The 12,248-nt window shown below is 31.7% G+C and overlaps 2 protein-coding genes across 3 annotated transcripts in view; both read right to left on the minus strand.

The window, feature by feature from the left end:
- LOC105155055 (uncharacterized) overlaps positions 1–12,248 on the minus strand; it is a 556,628-nt gene that overhangs the window by 71,139 nt on the left and 473,241 nt on the right. Inside the window, exon 9 of one of the 2 annotated variants that reach the window (XR_015545556.1) lies at positions 7,164–7,484. Coding sequence is in view for 1 of the 2 variants with exons in the window: in XM_087407517.1 (XP_087263643.1) it covers positions 7,147–7,484 (338 nt within the window). In the remaining variant the exon portion in view is untranslated. Of the gene's footprint in view, positions 1–7,146; positions 7,485–12,248 lie in introns of both variants that reach the window. The other variant, XM_087407517.1, reaches the window with a different exon arrangement.
- LOC147908971 (histone-lysine N-methyltransferase SETMAR-like) lies at positions 8,004–9,047 on the minus strand. The gene has a single exon (XM_087407792.1). It carries the CDS (start codon positions 9,045–9,047, stop codon positions 8,052–8,054), a length of 996 nt encoding a protein of 331 aa, XP_087263918.1. The 3' UTR covers positions 8,004–8,051.

The raw sequence follows: 12,248 nt of genomic DNA on the forward strand, positions 1-12,248 counted from the left end.
TTTGTTCAAAATATTTTGTATATTTATTTATGAACGTATCTTCAAAAGTATTTGACTAATTTTAGCAGGTTGACAAAGTCATTGTTGCTGTTGGTATTGTTATTATTATTATTGTTATTATTATTATTATTTACAAAACTTATTTCAATAGTCACTACTGCACTGTGATGATAAACTCTGTTGCCTTTATCGCTATCTCGTGCAACTAACGCAGTATGAAGCGAATACGGAGCGCGTATATACGAGGGCAAGTTAATAAGTTTTTAGAAAAACGTAGTAAAACACTTTTTTTTATCGATTCATTTTTATTTCTCAACATAGTCTTCTTTCAGCTCGATATACTTGATCCAACGATTCTTCAACTTTTTCAAGCCGTTCGAATAATATGATTTGTCCAACCCTTCAAAATAAGCCTCTGTTTTGGCGATGAGCTGTTCTCTGGTGATGAACCTCTTTCCTCCGAACCATTTCTTTAGGTGAAAACAGGAAATAGTCGCAGGAGGCTAAATCTGGCGAATATGCTGGATAGGGAAGCCATTCGTAGCGGAATTCGTTGAATTTGGCCATCGGTGCCGGGCACGTGTGAACTCATGCATTATCTTGATGAAAGAGCACTTTCTTCTTCGCCAAATGGAGACGTTTTTTCTTTAAAATGTTCTAAAATTGTTTTCTTTAAATTGAAACGGTCCAATAAGGCTGCGTAGTAATCGTCATTGATCGTTTGCTTTAACAGAAAGTAATCGATATGAATTATACCGCGTGCATCTCAAAAAACTGTGGCCATCACTTTTCCGGCCGACTTCACGGTCTTCGCCTTCTTCGAAACTGGATCACTCGGTGAAGTCCATTGTTTTGACTGTTCCTTCACCTCAGGTATGAAGTAATGGATCCATGTTTCGTCCACAGTAATGAATCGAAATTCATCTAGATTACGTTGAAACATCTCCAAACATTGTTTTAAAATCGTCACACGGTCTTATGGTTCACAGTGAGCAAACGCAGCACCCATCTTGCCGATAGCTTTTCCATACCCAATTGTTCGTGCAAAATTCAAATCATTGTGCCATGTGATATGTCTATGGCCTCAACAAGCTCGCGCACTTTCACTCGTCGATCAGTCAAAACTTTATCGTGGATTTTATCGATGATTTCTAGCGTAGCAGCCTCAATTGGAGTCCGGAATGAGGATGTACGACCACGTTTAAATTCATTCATCCAATTGTATACAATCGCAAACGCTGGTACAGATGTGCTATGAACATTATCCAACTCGGCTTTGATTTCTTTCGGCGTTAAACTTTTCATATGTAGATTGATCACTGCACGAAACTCGTTTTTTTCCATTTTGCAAAAAATACAAAGGTTGTTCGCTTTAATCATTTACAGAAATGAAACCACGCAATGAATTTCGCTCAAAATTTGACATTAATCAGCTGAAAGATGCTGTTTGTCTAAAAGTAATGTGACACTGCGAGTGCTCTCTGACAGATTTTCTAAGAACTTATTGACTTGCCCTCGTAGAGAGTTTTCGTTTATATCTCAAAAATGATTTTTCGCAACATGATTTAAATACACGTTGTTTTCAAAAACACTCTACTGCGTAAAATGCTCTTTAATTTTGGTCATATAAAAAATTAAAAAATTTTTGAAAATAAGAGTCGAGGGTGAGAGTATACAATAAATAAATAACTAAAAAAAATTTATTTTATTATTGTTATAAAGTACTCTTGCAACCATTCAATTTTCATTGTAGAGATTTTTTTCTATCTCTTATAGTTTCGAAGATATTCGCTTCGAAAGAAAAAAAACCGATTTTCTTCAAGGGAGGATTTTATTCCCTTAATATGCGACTCAGCACGTATAAAAAACTACGTATCTCTTATTTTTGTCTGTAGAACAACATACTAAAAGCTCATTTAAATCGGCGACATATAACTGGTTGTGTTCCCTTGTTAGTATTGCATTTTTCCTTATATTATAATTTGTTTGTTACCAATGTAGAATAATTCTGATAAATGGAGATGAATGAACCTAAAAGATATGAGATACATGTTAGAAAAAAATATCTGTCCCATCAACTATCATTAACGTAACTTCGGTACTGACTTCACATGATACAGCTGATTTTTCCAATCAGGAATTCCGGCATCAACACATTTTTGTTTTAATTTACGATTAAAAATAAACAATAAATTCAAGGCTAATTAGAATCAAGGATTTGACTCTAATTAGCTTTGAATTTATTGTATATTTTTATTTTTAAGATTGTGAGTCTATTAATATTTTATTTAATATCAATCTAAGATCTTGAGTAAATCTTGTGTAGCAATATCTTTCTTTATTAGAGTCTTTCCCCTTTATTAGAGTTTGTCCCTACTGAAAAAAATTACGTCACAAAATTGTATAACGAAATCATAACGTAATTAAAACAAATAAATTACATAATTGTTTCAAATCATTACATAATTTAAAAAAAATTATAATTAATAATGTCACTTGATGATGTTTTTTTTCTTCTATTTCATTAAATTCTTTGAAATTCGATAACTATAAAATCACATGATGGATAAAATTATTTCTAATATCATGTGATTTTTAAAATAACGTGATTTTAAAAAATCACATACTGATTGGGAACAATTCGTTACGTGAATTACTTATCTTAATTACATGATTTCATTATGTAATTAACTTTGTGATGTGATTTTTTTTTTAGTAAGGGTGCATCTTGGAAAACTGCACCTGGTAGGCATTTTATAATATGCATAAAATGTGAAGAATCCTGTTTATATATCTGAAATGTAAAAATTAGAAGTTTTATGTACATATGTACAATAAAGAAAGGTACTTCCAAGATTAATAGTATGTACTTACCAGTTGTAAAATTGAGGAGGAAATTGCAGTCACAAGCGAAAATATTTGAAACAGTCTTGGCATTCGTGAAGAAAGATACAGAGACTATTGTACTAACGCCGCTCTTAGAGAGACGCTGGTGAGGCGCCACCTGGCATTCAAAGATTTTTGCACTAATACTAATTTGTGTAACATGTCGTATGTCGAATTCCATCGCGTGTTTACGTGTTGTATTCATAAACCATAAATTTACAACTGAACATTCATAAATTTACAATTGATACAAGACGTAAACACGCAATATAGTTATATAATGAAACATTAAAGATAAGTAGCTTTCTACAGATCGAGAAGTGTGTTCATACATCGTACGGGAAATAAAAACAAGAAAAACATTAATATTTATTGCATTGTGAACATCTTACGAATGAATTTTAGAATGAATTTCATTTTAGAATAAATAATGTGGTTCTCGTTAAAATTGATTCCTAAAAAAAGTTATTTCCATAATATCAAATCTTCTTTCCGCCAGATATTAGAAAGTTATTGTGTCTACAATAAAAATTCATTTGTAAGATGTTCATAATATACGTATAATAAATATTTATGTATTTTTTGTTTTTATGATTTATATAAAAACCATCGGTTGTAAATGCGTATAATACCTGTTTTTCCAAAACATATATATAAATATTAGGGGTGTATATTATATATATGTATATGTATATATCCCACAAACATAAATTTAAATGATAGATGAAAATAAAAAAAAGTTAATTACCCTTTTCTACATCTGTACTTATTTTTGAATGTCGTAAATCATCATACATGCGAGAAACTTCTTGAAAATGTTGCACGTGACGGTATTTCATATCATGGTTCAACAACATTGAGTAATGACCGAAATCCGACATCATTGACTATACTATAAGTACCATACTTATAATAAATCCATCATTCATGCCATCGCTTCTGTTAGTTTCGCTCGCATTGAATTTTAATTAAATATTGTATGTTCCGATTGCTACTGTGTGACGGTTGTTCCATCATCAAATTTGTAATTATTCTTTCATTATATTTTTATGAAGTTAAATGTTGTGAAAGGCAACTCATATTGTCATATTTTGTTCAAAATTCTTGATCACGAATAGAACATTTCGTTTTATGCTGATTTATTTTTATAAAATTCTGCCAGACTTTTATTTCGTTGTTGCCTTTGTAAAGACACATTTTCACTGTTTGTGTGCATTGAGTTGTTATTATCTTCATCTTCTACACTAATATGAGATATTTTAATTTCACACTTAATTCAATCTATTCAATACTCAATGTACTCGCAACAATAGTTTCCAACCTACTGAATAATATCATACGATGTGTCATATCAGTTCTGTGTATTCTTTGATTGAATCTGTAAATTACAAGTAGCGATGTGCCACAATCTATATATAACTCTATGTACACATAGAAATATATCTCATATTTGTGAGGAAGAGAGAGATGAAGGTAGTAATAACTCGATACATGTAAATAGTGAAAATATGTCTTTAAAAAGACAACGAAATAAAAGTTTCATTTGACAGCATTTTATAAAAATAAGTCAACATAAAACGAAATGTTATAAATAAATGAAAGAATAAAGGGCTACGAGCCTAACAATCAAACAACGAAATAACAATCTACATTAAACGGTTAAAAAATAAAATAAACAATATCATGAAATTAAAAAAAACGTGAAATATAATTTAATAATCAGTAAGTGAACAAGAATAAACGTTTCGATCCCTGTTGGATCATTTTCAATGTGAAGACAAGATAAAAATGGATATAACGTAGATAAAATATATATAAATTAAATAAAATTCGCATACGGACGCAATATCAACTATAAAATTCGCTCCAAATTGAGAGAAAACCAAATAAACGAAAATGACACCGAATCTTTACCTGAAACCTATTCACAGATCATTCAATCTCTTTCTCTTTTTTAATTGCTTTCCTTTCTTTATCTATCTTTTTCTCTCTCTACTTTCTCTCCCCTCTACTTTATTTTCTCCTTCTTGTATTCCCCTTCTTTTTTAGTTTTCTATTTCAACCTTCCTGTCTTTATATATCATATTTCACTTTATCTCTTAGCTTCCTAGAGAGATGATCAATTTTTTCCCATCGCATTGTCTAATTGATAATATACCATTTTGACACACATACTAAGGTATTTATTCTTATTTTATTGTACTTAACTCATTATACATATACAACGAATAACGGTTTTTTACTCTTTCTCTATCAACATTAGTAATTTTTTTGTACATGTTCTCATAATATCAAAAATATTGTAACTTTCGCCTCTTTCTATAAATTTAATTTTATTAATTGCGATCTTGTTTGTACCTTTTCTTATTCATTATTTGCGACTCGATTGTACTTCTCTTATTATTTTTATTTATTCCGTTTGTTAATTTATTATTACAATTTGTACTTGCTAACAGAAACATGTTCGTCTTTTTGCACACGCACAGTTCGGAGGAACACATTGATGTCAATTACAATCGTTTATTTGGTTTTCTCTCAATTTGAAGTGAGTTTTATAGTTGATATTGCGTCCATATGCGAATTTTATTTAATTTATATATATTTTATCTACGTTATATTCATTTTTATCTTGTCTTCACTTGAAAATGATCCAACAGGGATCGAAACGTTTGTTCTTGTTCACTTACTGATTATTAAATTATATTTCACGTTTTTTTTAATTTTATGACATTGTTTATTTTATTTTTTAACCGTTTAATATAGATTGTTATTTTGTTGTTTGATTTTTAGGCTCGTAGCCTTTTATTCTTTCATTTATTTAAATTTATTGAGCCTTATTATTTTTATAATGGAATGTTGTACTTTAATTTAAAATAAAGCAATTATTCACACATTGCTTTTTTCATTTAACTACATTTAACTACACGATTTTATATTTGTATTTAATTATATGACACGCTTCTAAACTTAAAAATTTAAGATCAGTCAGAAAAATTTTGTCCCAAATAGTATATCGAATCCCGAATTCCCAAATAGAGTTTCGGGTCTTGAATCAAGTATTTTATCCCGACATTCAGGTACCTAAACATTCGGGACCCGCCTGATCTGACCCGATTATTACCCAATTATTACCCGTATTTCTACTCGCACATCCCTACTACCTGGATAGCTTGAATTTTGATATGAAATAAAATTTCTTAATTCTTTATATTCTTGATATTCTTAATATTCTTTATAATCTTTTAATATTCTTACGTATAAAATTTTGCACGTAAATAAATCATAGCTAATTTTTTAAATTTAAGTGCCATATTAAATCCGTTATTTGTAATTCTTTAAATTTTATTTTAAAATCAGCGATCTCAAAAATCCTTAGATATTTTAATTTAGCAAAATATGTTTAATAGAAAAATGTGCAACAAATTAAAAGTGAATATTAATAGTATAATATAAGGGAACTCGAACGTTTAACAAGCCGGCACGCATTCATGTTGTCCGCTCAAGTTAAAATTTGACAGAAATTATTTTTAGTAGATTTGAACCATTCTGAGAAGAACCGCAAAAAGAATTTTAAAAAATGTTTTTTTTTAATGTAACACAAATCTATTCAAATACTTACTTCTCCAGCACACTCAGTACACCTGAGGGTTAGAACATTTGTCAAAAGGACTGTGTACCAGAAGTGTACTGTCGAAATAGATATGTATATTAGAGCTGCATTCAGAGAGACGCTATTTGTGTCATTCTATTTTCATCATCTATTAAACGTGAGACAAACATAATATTATATAAATGGTGCTAATAATGCGCTCCTCGAATGCACCCTAGAATGATGCATATATAGCTTATTAGACGCAGACCTTTCTTGTAATATTTGTGAGTTCCGAAATCCATTAAAATAATTAGTGTTGCCTTTCTATGATCAACTGTACATACACGTACACATGCACACTTATAATATTTAATATTTTTTCATATATTTATTGCAGTTTTATTGTTACATGTACGTTTAATTTAAGTTTTCGGGACAAGTTTAATCCGACAACAAAAAAGGATGAGAGCTATGGCACAAAAAAAATCTTAAAACGTAACTAGAAGCGAATTGGTTAATTACAGTTGAGACCGTAAGGCCATAATAAAATCAGTAGCAAATTCAATATGTTGAATTTCTTACTGCTTATATCTTTTGCTTAAGTTTCTTTGTATGCTATAGCACTAAATGTTCAAACTATGTTAAGGCAACTTTAATGATAATTGCACCTTTATTTTGTGATTACCGGAATCGGCAACGATGACATGCATTATTGTGACAGCTACATCAGTCGGTTGATTCAATTTGCTTGGACCAGTTTTGCGGAATTTGACAGTATCTCCTGTGTTTTTATTTTTGGGTCCGATGCTATCCAAATACGTGCCATCCTTCTCAAGAATCTGGATACGATTGTTTCCAGTATCAGCGATGTAAAGTACACTGCGTTCCGGATGAAATGTGATACCTTCCGGCGAACACAACTCTGACTTTCCATAACCTTTATTGCACATGCGATAAACAAGTTCACCCTTGTGATTGAACACGAAAATGCAGTGCTTCCATTTATCTGTAAAAAATACCGAATAATGCAAAGACACAGATAATTTGATGAGATTCAGATATATGATTTTAATAAGAAAAAGTAGTATGAAGATAAAAAAAATGTGTTACTCTATCCAAGCAAAACACAAGTTATGTCATCAAAATGATTTCAAAATGATTACCAAAAATCACAAGTTATTTTTTAAATAATGATCCATTAATACACTCAAACAAATAAATCTAACAAAGGAAATTTCACAACTGTCCGGAATCGATTTCTCCATGAAATATGTTGTTAAACACGAAAATCTAAGAGATACGTATTTTTTTATACGTGCTCTAACTCATGTTTAACGAAACATCCCTTTGAAAAAAAGAATGATATTTTTCCTTCGAGGCGAATAAAGTAAAAAAATTTGTTTCTATACTTTTTATACTTCCGACGATATTCGCCTAAAAAAAAATACCGTTTGTTTCATGAATTAAAGCACGTATAAAAAAAAATATGTGCCTCTTAGATTTTCGTGTTTAACAACATACTAGCTTGATCAAAAAGTTTCCGGAATTCATTCAGAAAATTCAAAATACAAGTTTATTCATCAAAAGTGATATTGTCCCCTTCAAAGTACTCTCCAGCGACTGCAACGCACTTATGCCAGCGCTTGATCCAGCTCTCGAAACATTTCTGGAACTCTATTATTGATATAGCCATCAGAGCCGTCTTCGATTTTTCCATTACCTCCTTTCGGCTGTTAAAACGCGTTCCCCGCAGTTTTTTTTGGCTCGATCGAACAGAAAAAAAATCGCAGGGAGTCATATCGGGTGAATTCGATGGCTGTTGGATGGTATTCGTTTTGTTCTTGATCAAAAATTCACGGATAATGATGGCACTGTGCGACGGTGTGTTATCATGGTGCAAAATCCACGAGTTGTTTACCCACAAATCCTTTCTTTTTTGGCGAATTGCTTCACGCAAACGTCTCATAACGCCCAAATAATACTCCTTATTAACTGTCTGACCTTCTGACAAAAATTCGTGATGTACAATACCGTTGTAATCCATGAAAACCGTGAGCATCGCTTTCTTTTTCGACTGAAAACGACGTGGTTTTTTTGGTCTTGGCTCATTTGGAGCTCTCCATTCACTCGCCTGATGTCTGGATTGCGTGTCGTACTCATAAACCCACGTCTCGTCTCCAGTAATGATGCGTTTGATGAATGTTGGGTCGGATTCAGTCTTGGAAATCATGTCTTTGGCGATGTCAACGCGGTCCCTTTTTTGCATGAAATTCAGTTCCTTCGGGACCAACTTTGCAGCAACACGACGCAAACCCAAATCATTAACTACAATGTCCTGAACGGATCCATAAGCAATGTTTAAGTCCTCTGCCAGCTTTCTGATAGTTAATTTGCGGTTATTGGCCAACATTTCTCTTACTTTATTGATGTTTTCGTCGGTTTTCGATGTCGACGGCCTGCCACTGCGTTCGTTATCCTCGACGGATTCACGACCACTTCTGAAGCGTTCATGCCACTCGTAAACGGTTGTTTTCTTTAGAACATCACTGCCGAAACAGTTTCCCAACATTTCCAAGGTTTTCGCACCATTGAATCCATTTTTAACGCAAAATTTAATACAAACTCGTTGTTGCAAATTCAACTCCATTTTTAAAACTGTAAAAAATCGAAAACACGCGCAGAGGTAGATATATTCAAGACGGCGTAATTTTTACAAATGTCAAGCTATGGCGATAAAATTTGATGGAAATGTCAATGATAGATGTGGCAACCTAGCCAAAAAAAAAGAACTCAAATCAGCTGACTCAGAGCATCACCTGATGGTCTCTTCCGGAAACTTTTTGATCAAGCTGGTATTTCATGGAGAATCAAATCTGTTCCGGACAGTTGTGAAACTTCTCTTGTAAGAGAAAAAAATTTTAATATATGTTGTATAATTATTGCTTTGATCAATTTAGCATATTATAATTATCTGGAGGTCATATAATAATCTAAAGGCTATTATACCAAACATGTACAATAACATATAGAAATTAGAGACAGAAGAATCTGGTATGTACATGGTGTGGCAATAATATTTGGTGAATGTTATGAGAAAGCATCAGTTAGTTAATGTAGAATATAAATTATCATATGAAATTTTTCCGATAGCTTAATACAATTTAATAAATAAAAGAATTACAAAGATATATGTCACACACTTCGACTCGCACATTATGCCTTGCTTAACGACAATCAAATCTAATCTTACGTTACTACAACGACCGTTTCTACAACATTCTTGCCACTACTGGATTTAGTGATGCGCAGCGTTTTTCGCATCGTACTTCCCTAGTGACAAGTTGCTTGGTTTGTTTGTAATATGCTACGCGCGATGCTGCGCGCGATTAGATCCATATATATATATAGCCGAGCAAGAGCGCGATGGTCGTTGTGGTAACGACCATAGTAATTTTTCTTCAAGAATATTCTTATTGCAGGTCTTTTTATTCCAGTCTATGTAATGGCAGCTTTAATTCCCTGTCGAAAATTATTACTCTTCAAAAAAAACTAATATACCAAATGAAAAATTAAAATCCAAAAACTACAGTTTTAACACTCTTTAACATACCAAGTTAAATTCTATCAAATTAAAAAGTTAAACACAAATGGTACTATCTTTGTTATTTACTTAACTCTAATGATATGTATTATTTGTATAAAAGATATTAACAACTGGCGTCAAGTTAATTTCTATACCAAATTAAATAACCATTAAGATATAAGAAATGGCAATATATATGAATACATAAAATATGATAGGAAATGCCACTACGGTGGAAGTTATGTGTATTTCGAATAACGCAATATATATTACCTCAACAATACATAATTTTTAATAAATCAATTTATTTCAGATATGATTGCGCACCGATAACTATCGGACTTTCAATACAATCATTAAAACGCTTATAATTCCACCTAAATTAAATTAAAAAATTTTATTTAGATTTACATTTATTACAGTTTTTCAACACATTAACCTCTTTCTAATATAACACCGGACTGAGCATCAAATTATTAAAATTTGCTTGTCAATTTAATTTAATTTGTAATATTATTATAGTAATTTCATTGAGTTTAATTAAATCCGGAAAACCAATCCAGCGCGCAGTTTGAGTGACTATAGATATGCCTAGGTAAAGTTTGCCGACTTTTGCCCGACTTTTGTTAAACTTTAGGCCGATATTGACGATATCACGGCAAATTGACTATAATTAATCAAAGACAGCACAATGTCGGCTTAAGTTATGTTAGTCGACTCTTACGCGATAACGATTATTATTACAATATCAGATCAACGTAATGTATCAAAAACCGATTGTCACATCTAGCACATCGCGATGTTGGCCTAGCCTATGTTAGTCTACTTATATGAAGACAATTTCAAGTCACCGTCAGGTCAATGTTGGGCCAACATTGGCAGTATGTCGGCAACTGTAGGTTGTCATGTTAATTATAGCGTGACGTTGGATCAAGCTATGTTAGCCGATTTTTATCTAAAGACAACGTTAGGTCATCGTCAGGCCAGCATTGGGACAACGTTGGCAACATGTTGGCAATTGATTGTTGGCCCACTGTCGCGTCATGATTGGTATAAAAATTGGTGTAAAAATTACCAATATGTTGCCAATATTGGATCGAGCGTCATTATGTAAGTGTCGATTAAAATAGCTTGCCCAATGTTGCGCTATGATTGATGTAACAATTAGTTGCCAACATATTGCTAACGTTGACTTAACACTGGCCGACAATGGTCTACAGTTGTCTTCAGATGTGCCGACATCGCGCCGTGATTGGCGTAACAATCAGTTGCCAACATATTGCCAACGCTTGTGCGACAATGGCCAAGAGTTATCAAATAAAAGTCGATTAACGTAGCCTAGGCCGACATCGCGCTGTGTTTGATTAAGGACAGTCAGTTTGCTAGTTATGATGTCGACCCAATGTTCAACATAAGGCAGATTTAATTTGGCGCCAGTTGTTGATATTAAATCTTTTACGAATGATGCACATTAGAATTAAGTAAATAACAAAAATAGTACCACTTGGGTTTTATTTTTTAATTTGATAGAATTTAACTTAATTAGTTATACTGTAGCATCTGAGTTTTAATTTGTCTATATACATTAGTCTTCTTTGAGAAGTAATAATTTTTGACAGGGAATTAAAGCTGCTATTTTATTTAGGTTTTAGGAAGAAGATCTACAATAAAAATATCCTTGGAAAAGAATTAAAATTATTATTAATTGGGTTAGACACTTAGGTTTTATTCGAGAAATACGTATATTTTTAGCGCATTTTTTACTTTTTGTTCAATAACTGACGCCAAGTTAAATTTTATCAAATCAAAATAAAACCCAATATTATTTACTTAATTTTATTATTACAATGTAATATTGGCTATGTTGAATAAAATTCAATAGAATAAAAAATCAAAGTTATTATAGCCTAGCTACTTTATATTTTCTGATATTTGATATAATACAATCATGAAATGGATTCAAACATTTCCATAAATGTAGTTCTTTTCAGTGAATAAAATAATCGATAACTAAATTAATATGTCAATGATATAATCTTACACAAAGAGATTTTCTGTCCATTATATTGTCGGCGTATGTGATCTCCGTAATGTGTTGTCTCTGATTTATTAGTGTCTAAAATTCTTATATTTTCTCATATTATGATGTGTATACATCAAATTTGATGTATACAATTTATAGACATA

The sequence above is a fragment of the Acromyrmex echinatior genome, chromosome 7, assembly GCF_024713525.1.
Source record: "Acromyrmex echinatior isolate Ae372 chromosome 7, ASM2471352v2, whole genome shotgun sequence".
NCBI classification, from domain to species: Eukaryota; Metazoa; Arthropoda; class Insecta; order Hymenoptera; family Formicidae; genus Acromyrmex; species Acromyrmex echinatior.

Coding starts and splice junctions, on each gene's coding strand:
- LOC147908971 (XM_087407792.1), bottom strand. CDS start 9,047: ATGTTGGGAAACTGTTTCGGCAGTGATGTTCTAAAGAAAACAACCGTT.